Genomic DNA, 22063 nt, shown 5'->3' on the forward strand with positions numbered 1-22063 from the left:
CATTTGACAGCTAGACTAAAAGAAATTTAGAACCTAACAGAGAATACACATTCTTTTTAAGTACCCATAGAATAGTCACATAAGCATGTACTAAGCCCAAATGAAAGCTCAATAAATTCCAAGAAGCAAATTTACACTTTACATTAGGAGACACAATCCAAGACATCAACTGGGTGTGGTGAGATTCACAGCACAAACATGTAAGGTTTTTGTGAGTAACAGAAAATCTGCACTCCTCCCTTGCCAACTCCATCTACTTGGACATTTAAGAAACATCCCTTTGGGGGCTGGGGATGTGGCTCAAGCAGTAGTGCGCCAGTATGCGGCCCAGGTTCGATCCTCAGCACCACAAAGATAGCACCACATACACTGCTAAAGTAAAAAGTAAATATTTAAAAAATTCAACAAAAGAGAGAAACATCTCTTTAAATAATAACTTATGCTAAAAACAACTAGAAAATTGTGAACTACAAATCATTTGTAAAGGAATGATAATGTAAAGATTATTTCAAAACCCATCAACTACAGTCAAACAGTACTCAGAAAATATATTGTTTTATTTAAAAATATATTGCTTTACATGCATTTACTAGAAAATAATAAAATTTGAAAACAAATTAAGTGTTTAGGAAACAACAAAGATTAGCAACATAAGCTCAAAGAAGATATAAGAAATTTACTCAAAATTAAAGCTAAAACCAATGTAATAAGGAAAAAAAAATCTGCTCAATAAAAGAAAAAGCCAGTCTTTTGCTAAGACCAATAAAATGGCAAACCTGTGGTAAGTTTCAGTAAGACAAAGGGAGAAAAGAAACAAAATTTTTTAAGATGAAAAACATAACTACAGAAATAGAGGAAATTTAAAACTTGCAAGACACTGTAGAGCACAGCTTAAAAACACTTATAATCAAATGTTTTTGGAAGACAAGTTACAAAAAATTACTCAAAGTCAGACATGGTAGCACACAACTCCAATCACAGCAACTAAGGAAGCTAAGGCAGAAGAGTCAAAAGTGTGAGGTCATCCTCAGGAACTTAGTGAAACACTGTCTCAAAACAAAAAAAATAAAATGGACTGAGAATGTAGCTGAGTGGTTAAACACCCTGGGTTCAATACCCCGTATAAAAACAAAAACAAAAAACCTGGAGATGCAGCTCAGTTTTTTTGTAAAATGCTTCCCTTGCATGCACAAGGCCCTGGGTTCGATCCCCAGCACCAAAATAAAAACAAGGTATTAGGTGGGCTGAGGTTGTGGTTCAGTGGTAGAGCCCTTGCCACACATGGCTGAGGCACTGGGTTTGATTCTCAGCACCACATGTGAATAAATGAATAAAATAAAGTCCATTGGCAAATAAAAAATAAAAACCTTTTTAAATAAATAAAGATACCAGTCATTGGTGACATATCTTAAAAAAAGAGAGAGAGAAGAGAGAAAGAGATTTGGTAAGTGGAGAGATGAATAATATTTAAAAAAAAAAAAAAAAGCTGAAAAGACAGACAAATACCTCCCCCCTTAAAAAAAAAAAGATATCCAGAAAAGAGAGAAAGAGAGAGATCCTAAAAAAATTGTTTGAATTTTACCAAGCTTTAAGGACTGTATAATCTGTTTTGTTCCATTTATATTTTAAATTTCAGAGCATAAAAAGGTAGAAAACTTCCACCTTGCACTGCCAAGCTAATATAACTCTAATAGCAAAAAAGAAATCTATAGTCTATAAATCAATTCTAGAGGTCTATTATTAAATGTATTAATTTATTATATATTAATATATTAACTATATTAAATTATTACCAGGTAAGGTTTATCCAAAAAAATTAAACATGAGTCATCATCAGTAAATATATTAATGTGTTTTTACTTTATTAACCTGTTAAAGGGAAAATAAATTATCTCAATGGATGAAAAAAGTCATCTCATAAAATTGACTATTCATTGATTTTAAAAAATAAAAAATGTTAGCAAGAAACTTCCTTAATAAAATTTATATACCAGGAACCTACAGAGTAAACCTCATCCTTAATGATAAAAGGAAAACATTCCCCATTTGTGCTGTTATCAGTGTGTTGCCTCTCAGTTCCAAATTCATTCTCCACTGCCTTGCCCTGTGAAGCTGGATGATCCTAAACATTTTTCGGCCACCTAGCAAAATGTTTAACATTGTCAGCAGAGGGTGCTAGAGGAGCCGACGGGAAGTCTAGTTTCTCCATGGCTTTGGAATGCTTTTCTGGGTACCTAGGGCACACTGCTCATCCTATATGGTTGAACACACAATGATACCCGTTCACCAACATGTTTTACTGATACCACCAGTAGCATTACTTCATGTCAGATACACTATGACCAGCTATGGCTGATCTCAAAAGTTTAAAGATAATGCAACCTCAGGGGCTGGGGTTGTGGCTCAGTGGTAGAGCTCTTGCCTGGCACATGTAAGGCCCTGGGTTTGATCCTCAGCACCACATAAAAATAAATAAAAATGAAACAAAGCCGGCAAGGTGGCACACACCTATAATCCCAGCGACTCGGGAGGCTGAGACAGGAGGATGACAAGTTCCAGATAACAGCCTCAGCAACGGCGAGGTGCTAAGCAACTCAGTGAGACCCTGTCTCTAAATAAAAATACAAAATAGGACTGGGGATATGTCTCAGTGATCTAGTGCCCCTAAGTTCAATCCCTGGTACCATAAAATAAAATAAAACAAAGGCATCTGTAACTTAAAAAAACAATTTAAATACATGACTCAACTTCAGCAAATATATGAAAAAAACATCATTACGATGGATGAGAAAGAAAAACATCTCATAATTGAGTATTCATCTGATTCTTTAAAAAAAAAAAAAAAACAACTTTTAGCATGGTGCTGGGGCTGGGGCTCAGTGGTAGAACACTTGCCTAGCATGTGTGAGGTACTAGGTTCGATTCTTAGCACCACATATAAAGAAATAAAATAAAGGTCCATTGGCAACTAAAAAATATTTTTAAAAAAAGAACTTTTAGCAAAGTCCATAGTTGTCTGCTCACTAGGTTTATTCTGCAAATGTGGCTGGCTCAGACTAGAGCAACCCAACAAACTTCTCTGTTATCCAGGGGGTCACAGCCACACTCTCCCCAATAAGGTCTGAATCATAGCATTGGGAAGGATCCTCCTCTCCCCACCCTCCCAAGTTTATTCCTTCCTTGGATACTGTCCATCAGTCATAGGGTGGTTTATTTTTTGTCTGTTTGTTTGTTTGTTTGTTTGTTTATTTATTTATTTATTTATTTATGATGGGCTTTCACTATGTTGCCAGGCTACCTTCAAACTTGTGATCCTCCCATATAGTGTAGCTAGAATTACAGGTATTAGTTAGGCTACCCATACCCAGCTCATAGGGCGTTCTTTAGAGTTTTTTTAATCCCTTCCTAGTAGCCAGTCCTTATTAATAGCTCACAACTCTTTTCTTAAACTTTCTTTGTTCAAATTATTGGTATGGTTTCTGTCATCTGAATGGATCATTAATGATGCAGAATTGGTACCAGAAATGGAGTTTATCTCCCACCTTCTAGTTCATGTCTTACTAAAAGTCATCTAAACTCTTGCTACTCCTTGTTCATCAGATACAATCAGCATAATGTCATTAATGCAGTGGGCTACTGCCATGTTTTGTGAAAAGTCAAAGTGAGCAATCTCTATTTAGGCCATTACAGAAGAGAACAGAATAATTGACATAATCCTGAAGACAGACTATAAAGGTGTACCATTGGCCCTGCCAAGTGAAAGCAAACTGCTCCTGGTGGTGTCTTTGTTGTTGTTGTTGTTATTTGTGTGTGTGTGCATTTTGTTGTTGTGGTTGAGTTCAAACTGGTTTGGAAACAGGGGCCTTGATCAGGTTAACAACTTCCATACCAAGTACCAGGAGCCATTGAAGATTTGTCCCAGTAAAGATATTACGTGTGAATAGTAGTTACAAGCAACATCACTTGTCATTGATTACTTGTCATTGTCCAAGATCCATTCAACTTCTACCCAAGCCAAACGGATGAGTCAAATGGGGATGTGTTAAGCATCATCACTCCTGCTTCTTTCAAGTTTTTTGTATTTTTTTTTCCTTGTAGCAGGGATTGAACTCAGGGACACTTGACACTGAGCCACATCTCCAGCCCTATTTGGTATTTTATTTAGAGACAGGGTCTCACTGAGTTGCTTAGCGCCTTGCTTTTGCTGAGGCTGAGTTTGAACTTGCAATCCTCCTGTCTCAGCCTCCCAAGCCACTGGGATTATAGGCATGCGACACCACGCCCAGCTTCAAGTTCTTGATGTTATCACTAATCTATGGTTCCATCAGGGTTGCAGCAATGCCTTTAATATATTGGTAAGAAAAGGAAGTCCCAGGACTCCCACTTGGCCCTTACTATCATAATGGCCTGAAAGTACGTCTATTCCAATTATACATCTATAAAACAATCATATACAATTATAAAGTTATACAATTATATATACAATTATAAAACTAGGAATGGAACCACCATTTGACTCAACTATCCCACTCCTTGATTTATACCCAAATGACTTAAAGTCAGCATACTATAGTGATGCAGCCACATGAATGTTTTTAGCAGCTCAATTTGAAATAGCTAAGCTACGGAACCAACCTAGATGCTCTTCAACAGGTGAATGGATAAAGAAAATGTGGTACATATACACAATGGAATATTACTCAGCCTTAAAGAAGAATGAGATTATGGCATTTACAGATATATGGATGGAGCTGGAGAATATCATGCTAAACGTAATAAGCCAATACCAAGAAAACAAAGGCTTAATGTTTTCTCAGATAAGCAGATACTGATCCATAATGGGGGTGGGGGGAGAATGAAAGAATTTTGGATTGTGCAGAAGGGAGTGAGACGAGGGTAGAGGGTATGGGGATGGGAAGGACAGTGGAATGAGACAGACATTATCATCCTGGGTATACATACATGTATGATTACAACACTGGTGTGACTCTACAACATGTGCAGCCAGAGGAAGGAGAAGTTGTGCTCCATTTGTGTACAATGTGTCAAAATGCATTCTGTTGTCATATAGAACTAATTAGAACAAATTTAAAAAAATTTAAAAAGAGAGACTGTAATAACATAAACAAAATGAATGAAAAAACAATTGGTAACTTAAAAAAAGAAAACTTCCCTCAATTGAGAATGTTGTTTTTATAATTTAAAAAATTAAAAAACATTATTTTAAAATTATGACTACAAAGCATTATAGAAACAAGAAACAGAGTTTCTTATATAAGTTAAATTATAAAGGCAAGAGACAAAGTTTTACCTCCTCAAATTAGAGGTATATAAAATAACTATTCAACAGTGGAATGAATCTGAGATAATTTTTTCATATACATATATGAAAACAATAGAGTGAAGCCCACCATCCACAAGAATGTGACCCAAATTAGAATATTCTATGCTTGTATAATTACTATCAAAAAGGATTCTACTGTCATGAATAACTAAAAAAGAACCAATAAATTTTAAAAAAGAAGAACAAAAAAAATAACTGTTCTGGTGGGTAACTCTATAAGGATATATAAGCTATAGTTCATTCATCAGACTGCTAAGATTATGATTGATTTTTCTTCCCTTACTAAAAGTTTTTTGCTCTTTTAAAGTGAAAAAAAAATTAATCAGGAGATAAAAACATTTTGGTGACTTACCTGTTGCTCTTTTCTAAGGAACATTTCAATCTCCATATGAATTCGGTTCTCTTCTTCAGTTTTCATTCTTAATTTCTAGAAAAAAAAGAATCACATATCAGGAATTCTGTCTGGCAAGGTTGGAAATCAGAAGTTTTCAGGTGACTGCAGCTCCAGAGTAGTAGTTCAGGATTCTTTTTCCAGCAAGGATCACAGAAATGCTAATGCACTGCTCCAGAGCTGCAATTTGGTTCCACTCAACTCCATTCGCATTCATAAACAACGCAGAGCCATGTTCTAGCATTGTGCCAGGTACATACAAGGGCCCCAGAATAAAATGGAAAGTGATGTCAATTTAAAGAGAAAAACAATGCTTCAAGGACACAAGTTTCTTAGGCCCAGAAAAGTGTGTTGACAGGGTAGGAAACACCACATGGGAAGTGACCTCTCCCCATTAGTAGAGGTCTCAGAAAAAGGAATCCTTGTACCTGCTAGAAATGGCTATTCCTCCTTCTGGCCTGCTGGCTATTCCTTTAACTACCCAGCCTTTCCTCTCAAATAAAGGTCTACCCATCAGAATCTCTGCTTGCAAATATTCAAAACCTTGTTCAGTCTTTAATTTCAACCCTAAGGGTGGAGGAGATGGAAGAAAATTACCTCCGCCCCTTCCTTTCTTGGGTGAGACTATACCAGGAATGACAATTCAAATGTTTGTCTGTGAGTGGGGGATTAAACCCAGATCCTGGTGCATGCTAGGCAAGTGCATTACCGTTTTGCTACAACCCCAACCAATCTGTTTTTCCTTATGTAGCAGTAATTACCTCAATCTCTTCCAACAAGAGTTCCTCTGTTTTGTTACATTTTTTCTGAGTCTGGGAAATCTGAAGCTCAGTGTTTTTTTTCATGTAGAGATTCTCCAAGTTGGTTTTTGCCTTCATCTCTTGCAGTTGGTCTTTGAGGTGAGCAATATATTCATTCCGTCTCTTAAGAGAAAAGACCAGGTTTCTAAATTAAAAATATATACTATCAAAAGTGTTATACAGATTTAATGCAATTCCTATTAAAATCCAAATGACATTCTTCATAGAACTAGAAAAAGCAATCATGAAATTCATTTGGAAAAATAAGAGACCCAGAATAGCTAAAGCAATCCTTGGCAAGAAGAGTGAAGCAGCAGGGCTGGGGTTGTGGCTTAGTAGTAGAGTGCTGGACTGGCACATGTGAGGCACTGGGTTCAATCCACATAAAAATAGATAAAGTAAATGTACTGTGTCCATTAACAACTAATATATATATATATATATAATATATATATATTATATATATATATATATATATATGTATATATATATATAAAATATTTTTTTTAAGTCAAGCAGCAGGCAACACAATACCAGAAGTTAAATTATATTACAGGACTATAGAAACAAAAATGGCATGGTATTGGCACCAAAATATACACGTAGACCTATTGTACAGAACAGAAGGCACAGAGACAAACCCACATAAATGCAGTCATCTCATTTTAGACAAAGCTGCCAAAAACATACATTGGAGAAAAGATAGCCTATTCAACAAATGGTGCTGGGAAAACTGGAAATTCATGTGTAGCAAATGAAATTAAACCCCTCTCACCCTGTACGAAACTCAACTCAAAGTGGATAAAAGACTTAGACACTAGAACAGAGGCCCTGTGCCTAATAGAAGAAAAAGTAGGCCCAAATATTCATCATGTTGGCTTAGGACTTGATTTCATTAACAAGACTCCAAAAGCATAAGAAGTAAAATCAAGAATCAATAAATAGGATGAATTCAAACTAAAAAGTTTCTTCTCAGCAGTGAAGTGAAGAGAGAACCACATTTTGGGAGCAAATTTTTGCCACATGCACGTCAGATAGGGCAATAATCTCCAGGATATATAAAGAACTCAAAAAACTTAACATCAAAAAAAAAAAACCCAATCAATAAATGGGCAAAGGAACTGAACAGATACTTCTCAGAAGAAGATATACAATCAATCAACAAATATATGAAAAAAATGTTCAACATCTCTAGTAATTAGAGAAATGCAAATCAATAAGATTTCATCTCATCCCAGTCAGAATGGCAGTTATCAAAAAGACAAACAACAATAAGTGTTGGTGTGGATGTGGAAACTGCAAATTGGTGCTAGTGGAACTGCAAATTGGTGCAACCACTCTGGAAAGCTGGAGATCTCTCAGAAAACTTTGAGTGGAACCACCATATGATCCAGCTATCGCACTTCTCGGTTTATACCCAAAGGACTTAAAATCAGCATACTACAGTGACGCAGTCACATCAATGTTTATAAAAGCTCAATTCACAAGAGCTTACCTAGGTGCCCTTCAACAGATAAATGGATTTAAAAAAATGTGATACACACACAATAGAATATTATTCAACCTTAAAGAATGAAATTATAGCATTCACAGGTAGATGGAAGGAGCTGGAGAATATTATGCTAAGCAAAATAAGCCAATCCCAACAAAACCAAAAACCAAAAGTTTTCTCAGATAAGCAGATGTTGATCCATAATGGGAGGAGGGTAGGGAAGAATGGATGAACTTTAGATTGGGCCGAGGGGAATGAGGGGAAAGGGGAAAGGGTTGGGAAGGATAGAGGAATGAGACAGACATTATTACCCTATATACATGTATGATTACACCACCGGTGTGACTATGCACCATGTACAGCCAGAGGAATGAGAGGTTGTGCTCCATTTGTGTACAATGTGTCAAAATGCATCCTACTGTCATGTATAACTAATTAAAACAAAATTTTTAAAAATTATATATATATATATATATATATATATATATATATATATATATATATATTCTGTCTCCATTCAGTTTGGTCAATGGTTTAAGATTATTTTAAATTTTATAAATCACCATTTTTTTCTGCCATCACATGAAGGTAAATTAAGTCAATAATTGTGAATGTTATACCATCCACATGAAAATGAAAGATAACAAAATAGTTCTACATGTCAAGACAATGAGATTATTTCATAGGTATGCAATCTGGGTACTCTCTTTTTCCCACACAGATTTCCCATTATAATTTCATTTTGGTAGAAACAGCAATGATTAAAATGATCAAAAGTGCTCACTTCCCACCCAAGCCCCATCACTTGTGTGACCTTAGCCAAAACAGTTAAACTCTCTAGGTTTTACCTTCTGTAAAACAGAAACATTAATATTTATGTTGCCTGAAACATCTCAGAGAATAAATCCAGTCAAGCCTCAGTATGCACTGGGGATTAGTGCCAGGACATCTCATGGATAATAAAATCTCCAGATGGTCAAGTCCTTTTTACAGTATGTGTACAGTACATATGCAATTATTTTTCAAATATTTTTTATACATGATTGGTTGAGTCCATGGATACAGAACCTGCACACATAATGGAATGACTATATAAGGAGTCATTGAGCATATGTGTGAAAACTGCAGGTTATGAAATACTTAGTAATTTTAAGGTCTCAGTATTCATAAAGGAAAATATTTATTCAGTGTCAGGCCCTAGGCTAGGAGACAAATAGTAGACATCTAAATATAGCCAAATCCCCTGCCCTCGTACAGCTTAAGAGTTTTTTTTTGTTGTTGTTGTTGCTGCTATTGTTTTTTCTGAGGATTTAACCCAGGGGTGATTTAGCACTGAGCCACAAACCCAGCCCTTTTTATTTTTTATTTGAGACAGGGTCTCACTAAGTTGCTTAGGGCCTCAATAAATTGCTGTGGCTGACCTTGATCTTCAGGCTTCCTAAATAACTGGGATTACAAGTAATGTGCCACCATGCTCAGCTATGAAGTTTAGAGTCTAATAGAGAATATATGGTTAAAAGGAAATAAAATGTGTAAACTTATTTAAATGGATGCAAAGTAGTATGAAAAAAAGGGCAAAGGCTATGGGAGAAAATAATAGAGATCTGTGTTAGACTAGGTAGTCTGAGAAGGATCTTTGAGAAGCAATATTTGTTCTAATATTTGAAGGATAAATAAATTAATCACATGAAAAATATCGCCAAGAGGAATTATAAAAACAAAGAAAAGTATATTCCAAAGTCCTGAGGCAGCCAAGACCTAGACACATTCAAAACCCTTCAGTAAGGATTTAGAGTGGGACAAGATGAAATTGGAGAAGTAGTAGGCAAGACTAAACCAAGCAGGCTCTTATTAAGAAATTTAGGTTTTATTCCAAGTGCATGGGAATCCTTGGAAAAGTTCTAGTCAGAGATGTAACATCTGTTTGAAAAGAAAGTGTGAGTTAACTTCACAGAGAGGTAATCAGATTTAGCTGATAGCACAAGCAAATATACAACTAATTACAAAAACACATGACTAATCCAGGCTTGGTGGTGCACACCTGTATCCCAGTTTTTCAGAAGGCTGAGGCAGGAAAATCGCTTGAGATTAGGAGTTTGAGGCCAGCCTGAGCAACGCAAGACCCTGTCTTTGGGTGTGGGTTATGGATCCATGAATTCGTCAAAGATCTGTTTCTCTAGACAGCAACCACCTTACCATGTAAGCTGGATAGAATTAGTTGTAAGTAACTACTTGAAAAAGAAACAAAGCAAAAATTGATCAAAATCATCCATAATGAAAAGCAAACAGCTAAAAGGATCATAGGTCCCTAGGATTAATCAGAAAGCAATCTTTCACTTTATTTTGTCTGGCTTCTTGATGTTACTGTATAGAATTGTTCAACTATAACAAGAACCATCCCCAGGACACAAGTGTCTATGGCAGCGAAGCCCAGTGGATAATATGTCTCAGTATTTTATATTGTTTTATAAACTGTAGGATTATAATAAATTATTTGACCTCTGTAAGCCTATTTTCTCATCTGTAAAATCCCGCTTAAGGCCTGGCATAACTTAGATGTTCTGTAAATGTATAGTAAATGAATTTTAAGAGCTCTCTCTTCAAGCTCATGTTTTTTTCTTATTCTTCTTTTTTCTCCCTTTCCCTCCCTTCTATTTCCAAATTGTATGGCAGTCAATAATGAGGTTTGAATCTCTAGGAAGATTCATGATAAAGTGAAAATAAGGTGATTTCATTTCTTCATCAACAGGAGTCCTTTTACCTATTTAATCCCTTGGCTTTTTTCCAGGTCTAGCTTATACATCACTTAAAGACATAAATTCTCTTCCAGAAAAGCTAAGCCCACATAACTACCTATAGTTTTGTTTTTCACAGAACCTAATAATGTTGGACAGTTAGGTGTTCATTAAATAATATCCCTATAAAAACTATACTTTCAAAACTCAAAAGCATGTTTGGATCAGTTTTGTTTTGTTTTTGTTGTTGTTGTCTTTTTTTTTTTTTTTCCTGGTGCTGGGGATCGAACCCAGGGCCTTGTACGTGCAAGGCAAGCACTCTACCAACTGAGCTATATCCCCAGCCCCTGGTCAGTTTTTTAATCAAATTAAATATTAAATCTTTCAAAGTAACAATAGGAAGATTAGAAAAGCAAAGTTAAAACTCTAGGAGCTTCTGCCTATGACAAACAGAAGATATTACATTATGTAACTTTTAAGTTCATACAACATTGGCTATGCCAAACCGCATCTGGTTTTAATGCTGTTGCCTTGGACCTCTGTTTACTGATTTCCTTTCTGTATTGCTGGTTTGCACAAATATTTTTATGGTCCTCCATGGTGATAATGTGGAAACACACAGTAAGATATAAAATACTACCCAGCTAGTGAGTATGACTTGATCATGATTTTATACTAATGGCACTGAAGTACCATTCCATTTCTCATTTTCCCACTATGCAAGAAGAGCCAGCCAAGAAGCAATGGGTTACAGCTGAGTTTTGAGTTGTATAAATTCTTTTAAGGGCTAGGGACGTAGTTTAGTGGTAGAGTGCTTGTCTAGCATGCAGGAGGCCCTGGGTTTGATCCTTAGTACCACCTAAATAAATAAATTCCTTTTAAGATTTTCACTAAGAAAAGATTTGCCTTCATTACAACTTGTAGCTCTGAGTGTCCGTGGAGTCTGGAGCTTTCCCCATGATCAAGGTCCATGGACTGATGTAGCATATTTGCGGGTTTTCATGGCAGACCAAACTTTAATTACAAATCCAAATTCCAAATTCCAAAATTCCTTCAGACCTGGTCTTCTGGACTTATTTGAATTCAGAGAAACATGACTTAGTAATGGAAAGAAGTAGTCAACCAATTAGAGTTCATAATGCTCTGATGGTTGCCATAATAATGTGAGCCAAAGGCTTTTAATAGTCTGTTTTCATAATTGAACATAAAGTAGAAAAGAGAGCACTGATTCCTGGAATTTGGGACTCTATTATCTGAAGAAGTTGGAATCCGATTTTCTCTTGTGTTGGATAGCAAAAGGGAAATGGGGATAAGGCCTATTAAAGTTTTAAAAGCTATACAAAAATACAATTCTATATTAAAATCTATTAACTGAGCTAAAATAGTCTCATTCTGAGATATGAAGGAAACAATCAAATCCAAGCTTCTAAAGTCTCAGGCTCCAGTTCTACTGGCTATTTTCATTTCCATTTCAACTATTCCCTTTCCCAAGGGAATACCAATACCAATGTCCTTTTACCTTGCTATTATGGTTTGGATGTGAGTTGTCCTCCAAAAGCTCATGTGTGAGACAATGCAAAAAGGTTCAGAGGAGAAATGATTGGGTTATGAGAGCCTCAACCCAATCAGTGAATTAATCCTTGACAGGGATTAACTGTTTAGTAACTGAAGGTAGTAGAGTGTGGCTGGAAGAGGTGGGAATTGGGGTGTGGCATTGAGGTATATATTTGTATCTGACGAGTGTCTGTCTCTCTCTCTCTCTCTCTCTCTCTCTCTCTCTCTCTCTCTCTCTCTCTCTTTTTCTGATCATCATGTGAGCTGCTTCCCTCTGCCACATCTTCTGCCATGATGTTCAGCCTCACCTTGAGCCCCAAGGAATGGAGCCTGCTGTCTGTGGATTGAGACCTCTGAAACTATGAGGCCCCAAATAAACTGTTCCTCCTCTTCAGTTGTTCTTATAGTTACAGCAGTGAAACACCTGACTAAAACACTTGCTTTCTGTAATAAAACCTCTATACACCTTATTGCCTTGACTAATCTCCTCTGAGTAAACTCCTTAAATGGGATGCCTAAAACTGTGCAAATGTTGTAGATGTCTAATCACAACAGAGGGTAAGGGAACATTCAGTGCCACTAACTGCAGTAATTAAAAAGAGAAAGCATTCCAAGTACTTTTCACAATATTTTGTGGTAATATACTGTCATGACAAGCCATTAAAAGCACCACTGTGAAAGAAGACTCTAAAACATCTAGAAAAAACAGAGGAAGCATGGACTTTTTAAAATTGCTGTTACCATAACAGTCAGTAGTGGGTCCTAACCTCAAGTCACTGTTTTGTTTTGGGGTTTTTTTGTTTGTTTGTTTTTTTGTTTGTTTGTTTGTTTTTGTACCAGAGATTGAATCCAGGGCTGTTTAACCACTGAGCCACATTCCCTGCTCTTTTTATTTAGAGACAGGATCTCACCAAGTTCTTAGGGCCTCACTAAGTTGCTGAGGCTGGCTTTGAACTTGTGAACCTCCTGCCTCAGCCTCCGGAGCCACTGGGATTATAGGAAGGCACCATCACCCTTGGCTAATTCAGTGCTCTAATAATCAACAGGGTTTTGAATTCTGATGTCCATTGCTTATCATTTTTCAGCTTGAAGCTACAAATTTAGTTATATGTTTCTTTAAATTCTTTAATCCATTTTAAAGTCTAGAGATCATCACGATTATCTCAATCTACTCTCTCTGGTATTCATTCTATATCTGGCCAAAAGAAAAGAGGAAAATGAGGTAAGTCATCAAAGAGTAAGTGTTCGCAATGTATAGTAAATGAAATATATATATATATATATAAAACATTCATAGATTAAGGGAGTATGGTAAAGGGGGAGTAAGAAATGAAACTATATAGGTAAAAGTTTTTACACTTTATGTGAAGAGATAACAATAATAATAATACAAAATGTATAGGTAAAAATCCAATAAATAAATTAAAATAGAGCTGAGTATCGTGGTGATGCACACCTATAATCACAGAAGGCTGAGGCAGGAGACTCACAAGTTCCAGGACAGCATAGACAACATAGTGAGACCCCATTGCAAAATAAAATTTCAAAAAGAGGTAAAGCTGTAGCTCACTGGTTGAATGCTTGCCTAGCAGGCCTAAGCCCCTGAGTTCAACATCTGGGACCACAAAAAGTAATAACTAAAATAAATATCTAAAAAAATCCGATAAACCAAAATAAGTCAGGAAAAGAAGAACAGCAGAGGGGACAACAGATAAAAGACGTATATCTGGGCTGAGGGTGTAGCTGAGTGGTAGTGTACTTGCTTAGCATGCAAGAGACCCTAGGATCAATCCCCAACATCACACACACACACACACACACACACACACAGAGACCATATATCCAACAACTATATCAATAATTCCACTAATGGACCAAAACACTTGACTAAAAGGCAGAAGTTGTTAGAATAAAAGCAAGATTCAGTATGGAGAGCAGTGATCTAAATCATGGCCTATGTGACTCTTGTGGCTATGTTTGTGCTGGGAGCTGTCTGTGCAAAGGTATAGGTCAAGATGCCCCAGGTGCTATGGTAACACCAGCAACGGGTAGCTACATGCAAGGCCAGGCCTTAAATTCAGCACCTTCTCCCATGGATAGAGGATGCTGAGTAAAACAAGATGACCCTAATGTCTTGCCAGTCCTGTGTCCTTCAGATTGCTTGCTTTGCTGAAACTTTCCCACAAATAACCTTTTAATAATGAAACATATATAACAAACTTGCTGAGCTAGCTCTGGAGACAGTCAAGCCTCACCAGGGCTTGGCTACCCACCTGGCCCCAGCTTTTACTTCCTATGTGTGTCTGTCTATCTTTTTTTTCATTCCTTCATCACCCCTCTGGTTACTGAATGAACCACCTAGGCATAAGGCCTCAGCAACCCAGTTATATGCTCTCTATAAGAGATGTACTTTGAATATAAAGGCAGTTTAAAAGTTAATGAATGAGAGCTAAGTGGTAGCTGTAATCCCAGCTATTCACAAGGATGAGACAGTTCTAGACCAAAAAGACAAAGTTCTAGGCCAGCCAGAACAAATTAGGGTGACCCTGTCTCAAAATAAAGAAAGGTGATAGCATGCTTGCCTAGCATGCACAAGGCTCTAGGTTCAATCCCTTGTACTGTGAACAACAACAACAAAAAGTTAATGAGTTGAAAAAAAATATACTATAAAAACAGTAAGAGCCGAATGCAGTGGCATATGCCTATAATCCCAGCAACTCAAGAGGCTGAAGCAGGAGGATCGCCAAGTTCAAAGCAGCCTCAGCAACTTAGCAAGGACCTAAACAACTTAGTGAGACCCTGTTTCAAAATAAAAAATAAAAAGGGTTAGGGATGTAGTCCATTGGTTAAGCACCCTGGGCTCAATCCCTGGTACCAAAAACCAAAACAAAAAAAGAAAAAGAAAAACTAGTAAGTTTAGAAGAAAGGAGTGTCATATTTAATTATAAAACAGACTTTAAGACAAAAAGTATTACCATACTTAAAGAGGAATGTTTTATTATGAGAGCCAATTCACCAAGAAGACAACAATAAATCCTTCAAACATGTCTTTCTGTTCCTTCAGTCCTAAAACATTCTTCTTCTCTTCACCTGTATAACTTATTAATAATTTAATAATTTATAATTTCTATAGTGTGACCTTCCCCTGATTACTGTCCTTAGTTAAAGCTCCTTCCTCTATGCATCCATAATATTTTGTTCTTGATTCTAACACAGTGCATGTAATTACTTTTTTCTAAGTCACTTTATGAATACAGAATATATGTTTAAAAAGTGTACAAAATAAGTGTACATCTCAATTATCATAAGGTTAAACTCCACAAAACAACTTCCCAGAATAAGAAACAGGATTGACATGAGCCCTCACCCCTGTCCTTTCTCAATCACTACCTTCTCCTTCTTCCCCCAAAGTACCAAATATCTTTAATTTTATGATTTTTTTTTTATAATTTAAAATCTAACCATTTACCCCTGAAAGTTTTTTTTCACACTTTTTAAAATTGAAATAGACCATATGTCTTTTTCAGACCTGGACTAATTTGTTTCATATAAGGTTTATAATGTGGTAACTATAGATCACTTATTTTAACTTAAGTCTCGTATTCCATTGTATGAATATGCCATAACGTACGATAACCATTTGGTTGTTTTCATTTGTAACTACCACAAAAAATTCTGTATTGATTGTTTTTGCACATGATTTTTCACATTTACATATTCTATTGAGTGAACTGCTGGGTCATAAGATATGCCTATCTTTTAACTTTAATAATAGGAAACTTTTCCAGCATAGTAGTATCAACATAAATGCTCAGTTTTAGAATATTAGAATGCCCACCATTCCACATATCCAGCATTTGGGATTATAAATTATTTGTCCTAATGAAAATATAACTGTGTCCTCTTGTGGTTTCAATTTGCATTTCCCTAATGACAACTGAGGTTGAACACACTTTTATATGTTTATTAGACCCTTGGACATCCTCTTTTTGGAGTGCCCATTCACTCTCTGGCTTGTTTTTCCATTAGATATCTATCCCATTCTAATTAATTTGTAGGAGTTTTCCATATATTTTAGATTCAAGCACTTTCCTGATAATGTTTGATTATATAAATATTAAGTAAATGGTTATATACATACTTTATACCACATTGGAGCTTCCTCTCTCTCTCTCTCTCTCCCCCTTCTCTCTCTCCACCCCCTCTCACCTCATCTTCCCTTCTCTGTGTGGTGCTGGGGATCAAACCTAGGGTTCTACACATGCTAGGCAAGTGCTCTATCACTGAACCACATACCCCAAAACATTCTTTCCCTCTCTTTGGATGAACAGAAATTTTTAATTTTTTTTTAGTTGTAATTGGACACAATACCTTTATTTTATTTATTAATTTTTATGTGGTGCTGAGGATCGAACCCAGGCCCTCGCACGTCAAGGCGAGCGCTCTGCTGCTGAGCCACAACCCTAGTCCAGAAGTTTTTAATTTTTAATGTAGCCAAATTTACCAACCTTTTTCCTTTACAATATGTACCACTGGTGGCCTGTTTAAGAAATCTTTCCCTATCCAAAGTCAAGATGGTAGTCTTCTATAATATCTAGAAATTTTATGCTTTAGCCTCTCACATTTAGATTTATACTGTAATGGTTAATTTGAATTGTCAATTTGGTTGGATTAAGAGATGGTGAAGATAGGCTTCTGGATGTGTCAGTGAGGGTGTGTCTAGGAATGATTGGCATGTGGGATAGTGAACTGAAGTAGAGACCTAAGAGTAGACAGCACCATCCAATAGGATGGTGGTTCAAATAGAACAAAAGTTGGAAGAACAAGGAAGCAGCAGTAGATGCAAGTTTAATTCTTCTTGAATGGGTTTTCCTGATTGTGGCTGTTATTGTCTGAGGATATCAGACTGTAACTCCTTCACTCTTCTAAAGCGGACTCTGCCAGTGATTCTCCAGGGAGTTTCCAGAAGCCTTCGATCTAGGGCTAGGGTAGCATGGTTGATCCCTCTTGTTTTGAGGCTTCAGCCTCTTGGACTGCGCAGCTACTAGTTCTTCCAGCTCTCCAGCCTGCAGACGGCCATTGTGGACTATCCAGCTTCTGGTTGTAAGCCAATCTAATAAGTCCCCTTTTTTTTGTAATCATACTTCCTGTTGATTCTGTTCCTCTAGAGAACCCTGACTAATACATATACTGATATGGAATTGATTTTTGTGTATGGTATCAAGTCAGAGGAAAGTCTAATTTATTCCCAGGTATGCAATTTCTTCAGCATTATTTATTAAAAATACTGTCTGTCACTGTACTGTTATACCCTCCTGTCACAAATCTGTCATGGTTTTCTTTATATTTTGTTCCATTGCTCTATTTGTCAATTCTTGATATATGCTAGGGTTTTTTTTTTTGTTGTTGTTGTTGTTGTTCTTTTCAGTATATGTGCTGTTTTAATTAGTGCGGCTGTATAATAATTCTAAAAATTTTAAAAAAAGTCCTTCTGCTTGTTCTTCTTCAATACTGTTGACTATTTTTACTCCTTAGCATTACTTTTTTCTTTCTTTTTTTTCACCCCCCTTGATACTGAGGATTGAACCCAGAGGTGCTTTGCCACTGAGATACATCACCAGCCCTTTTATTTATTTATTTATTTGAGACAGGTTCTCACTAAGTACTTAGGTCCCCACTACCTTGCTGAGGCTGGTCTTGAACTTATGACCCTCTTGCTTTAGCCTCCTGAGTTGCTGGGATTATAGGCATGTGTCAACATGCCCAACTCTGGCCTTAGCATATCTATATAAATTTTAGGATCACTTTATCAAGTTTCTAAAAAATAAGATGAAATAATATAAAATCCAGTCAGGATTATAATTGAGATTGAAAGAAATCTATAGATTGATTTGGGAAGAATTGATATCTTTTTTATGCTGAGTCTTCCAACCTATAAACATAAAGATTTTTGTTTCAATTGAAACAAGGGCACTGTGCCACTGAGATACATAGCCAGCCCTTTTTAATTTTTATTTTGAGAAAAGGTCTTGCTTAGTTGCTGAGACTGACCTTGAACTTGCAATCCTCCTGCCTTAACCTCCCAAGTTGCTGGATTACAGATGTGTGCCACTACACCCAGCTCCCAAGACATAATCTTTAAATTCCCTGAAAATTGCTTGACACCCTCTCAGATTTTGTATTACCAGGTAATTTTTGTATTTATCCAGGTAATCCTTACCTGTACTTCAGCTTGCCGTTCTTTTTTGACATTAATCAGCTGTTTTTGAAGGGATTTTATCTGTTTTCTTCCTTTTTCCTCCCTAGAAGAAATAAGAACATTTTGGGTTTAGGGCAGGGCTTCTCAAACTGTAGTATGTACAAGGATCAACAGGACATTAAAAGCAGAATCTTTAAGTTCCTCCAGAGAGTCTTACTCAGTAGTCCTGAGATGAGGCCTTGGAATTTGCATCCCTAAGGAGTCCAGGCCATGCTACTGGTGCTAGTCCATGGAGCACACTTCTTTTTTTAAAAAATATTTTAGTTATCAATAGACTTGTTTTTTAAATTTATATATGGTGCTGAGAGTCAAACGCAGTGCCTCACACATGCTAGGCAAGCGCTCTTCACTGAGCTACAACCCTAGCCATGGAGCACACTTTTGTAACATTTTTTAAAAAGACTATTTTTTTTTCATAAAATTGCAGATTTTCTGGCTTATCAGTGCTGTATTTAAAATAGTTTCTGCTGAAAAAAAATTTAAAAAGAGGAGGAAAACGAAGAGACAATAGAGGATGTCTTCTATTCTGAATACTTTAATTATATATTCTTATCTCAAAATAATCTTAAGAGATAGTCTAACATTATTCCTATCTTTCCTGTGGTAGACACAAAAATGTACCTTGCAGACCTCCAACTATAGGGAGTTTATGTGATCAGGTCCCAGCTTTTTTTGGTTCCTAGGGTTGAACCCAGGGGTATTTAACCACTGAGCTCTGAAATTCTTCACTGTCTATATTCTAGAGTCATTTCCCATAGAAAGGTGCTAAACCAATTACTGAGTGTGGCAGGGATACCAGGGCAGGCCCTTTCCAGAGAGCCAGGACTTCTCTAATGGTTGACTTTGCTCAAATACTCCTTGATGACTTGCCAAACTACCTTTTGACAGCCCAGGGATCTTTCCCATGCAAATTTTCCTCTCCTTCTCTTGGGGTCAGTCTTGCATTGGATCTGAAGGTTCCCCAACCACCATTTCTCTCACACAGGTGTTTCCCCTGATAACATCTTTGCTTGGATAATCCCATCTTGACCTCTATTTCTCAGGTCACCTGAACTAACACACTTTCCATGGTCACAAAAACAGTAATTAGCAGACAGGTTTAAACTCAGCACTGTTAAACACCAAACCTGAGAATTTAACCACTTTGTGTGACTGATTCTCAGGTTGTCCTGAGAAACAGAATTCTGCTTCTTTCTAGAAATTCCAGTATTTAGGTTTCAAACAAACAAAATAACAAAACACTATAAAAATAAGAAGTCAGACATAGTGCTGCACACCTGTGATCCCAGTGACTCAGGAGGATGAGGCAGGAGGATTGCAAATTCAAGGTCAGCCTGAGAAATTTAGTGAGGCCCTAGTAACTTAGTGAGCTCAAAATAAAAAATAAAAGTTCTGGGGATGTAGCTCAAAGTAAAGTATCCCTGGATTCAATCCCCGGTATAAATAACTAAATAAACAAAAGAATAAAAACATTTATCACTAAACTGCATCTAGGTAAATATTTTTATTCAAGATTTTTTTGGGGGGATGGGTACTGGGAGAAAATCCAGGAGTGCTCTTCCATTGAGCTATATCTCTATGCCTTTTTTTTTTTTTGGTTCCTGGGGTTGAACCCAGGGGTGTTTAACCACTGAGCCAGCTCTTTTTTAATATATATTATTTAGAGACAGGGTCTTGCTGAGTTGCTTGGGGCCTTACTAAATTGCTGCTTTAAACTCTGATCCTCCTGGCTCAGCCTCCTGAGCCACTGGGATTACAGGCATGTGCCACCACACCCAGCTCCCCAACCCTTTTTTTTTATTTTTAATTTTTTTTTTAGTTGAACACAGACAAAATACCTCTGTTTTACTTATTATTTTATGTGGTATTGAGGATCAAACCCAGTGCCTCACTTTGAAAGGCAAATACTCTACCACTGAGCCACAACCCCAGCCCCTCCCCAGCCCTTTTTAGTAAAATTATTATATTTTATTTTGTGACAGTGTTTTGCTTAAATGCCCAGGCCAGCCTTGACTTTACCATCTTCCTGCCTCAGACTCCTGGATCACTGGGATTACAGGTATGCACTTTGCACACAACTTTTATTCAAGAAATTTTAGAAAGCATATACTTAACTAGAGTCTTGAGATTGTCATTGTCAAAACAAACTGTATATTAGGTATTTCCCACTTACAGATCAGAAGAAACACATATGAGATATGCATAATACTTTATCTCTACTATTAAATTCAACCTCCCGAGGTCAGATTCCTTCATACATACAAATAATCATTTATAGGAGGCTATAAAAGTAATATATGACCATTTTAGAAAACCTAGAAAATGAAAAAAGAAAAGAAAAATTATCCTTAACCCCATTATCAAGGGTAAACTCTGGTTAAAATTTTATGACATTCCTTGCAGCCAATGTACACTATAAGTTTCGTCTTCCAGAAATGAGGCTATATTATTTATCCTATTTTTTCACTTAGCGTAATTATGTGCACTTTCTCTTTTCAATCAATTGAACATGTGTATTTATTTCTGTTCCCCCTTGAAATAATACTGAAATAATAAGAAAGGAATAATAAATGATATAAACATACAAAGAGATCGTAAGAGAAAACAATCCAGATAAAAGAAAATTAACAAGATTATGGAAGATATAAAGCAAAAAAGTAAACAATGAAATATAAATGTGTACAGAATGAGAAATCAAGAAGAAAACTGAATTAAGCTGCAGACCTCAGGAAAGCTCAGCACATAGAGGCACAAGGCATCTTTGAAGGCAGGTAGAGCTTGAGTTCCTTCCCAAGTCCTTGTGGTCATAACTGCCTTTCTTCATCTTGAACATGATATGGGTTGTTTTTTTTTTTTTTTTTTTTTTTTTTTTTTTGCTAGTTTTTGCTTTGTCTCTTGCAAAGGTTGAACCAGAAATTTGGGCAGTGGATGCAGTAGGAGGTGGAGAAGAAGGTCATGCTCAAAAGAGGGAAACAGCCAGGCATGGTGGCATGCTGGTGGATTCCATCAGCTTTGAAGGCTGAGGCAGGAAGAGTGAAAGCAACTAGAGATATGAAAAATTGTGCTCTATATGTGTAATATGAATTGTAATACATTCTACTGTCATATATAAATTTTAAAAATTAATAAAAAAAGAAGAAATAAATAAGGGCTGGCGATATGGTTCAGTGGTTAGGTATCCCTAGGTTCAATCCCCAGTACTCAAAAGAAAAATAAATAAAATTAGGGAAACAATAAAATTCTACTTACTGTATAGTGAGTTTCCCCAATCTCCTTCCCTGGCCAGCTCCCAAACACATGGTAGTCAGAGATCAAATACAGTGAATAACCATTACTTTTTCACTGCTTCTTGACCCACCAGGGGAAAAGATCTATAGATTCACCCAGCCCATTATATAAGGAATTACTGTTTACATGTATAGAACATCCAATCAGCTTCTCAGTGCTTCACTCTTAAATACAAAGGGACCAAGTATTTAAAAAATTAC

At 36.5% G+C, this 22063-nt stretch overlaps 2 protein-coding genes across 3 annotated transcripts in view; one reads left to right on the forward strand and one right to left on the reverse strand.

Annotated features, from left to right (window-relative positions):
• Nucleotides 1-22063, forward strand: part of Lrch3 (leucine rich repeats and calponin homology domain containing 3) — a 165863-nt gene that overhangs the window by 132263 nt on the left and 11537 nt on the right. The window contains exon 21 of the transcript XR_013092533.1: nucleotides 20558-20634. The gene's annotated coding sequence lies outside the window, so the exon portion shown is untranslated. The remainder of the gene's footprint in view (nucleotides 1-20557; nucleotides 20635-22063) is intronic.
• Drc9 (dynein regulatory complex subunit 9) overlaps nucleotides 1-22063 on the reverse strand; it is a 45009-nt gene that overhangs the window by 7068 nt on the left and 15878 nt on the right. For both annotated transcript variants that reach the window (XM_076868938.1, XM_076868937.1), the window contains 3 exons: nucleotides 18537-18618; nucleotides 6497-6658; nucleotides 5697-5771 (listed from right to left, as the gene is read on the reverse strand). In XM_076868938.1, coding sequence (XP_076725053.1) covers nucleotides 5697-5771; nucleotides 6497-6658; nucleotides 18537-18618 — 319 coding nt within the window. The remainder of the gene's footprint in view (nucleotides 1-5696; nucleotides 5772-6496; nucleotides 6659-18536; nucleotides 18619-22063) is intronic.

The sequence above is a fragment of the Callospermophilus lateralis genome, chromosome 10 (genome assembly GCF_048772815.1).
Source record: "Callospermophilus lateralis isolate mCalLat2 chromosome 10, mCalLat2.hap1, whole genome shotgun sequence".
NCBI classification, from domain to species: Eukaryota; Metazoa; Chordata; class Mammalia; order Rodentia; family Sciuridae; genus Callospermophilus; species Callospermophilus lateralis.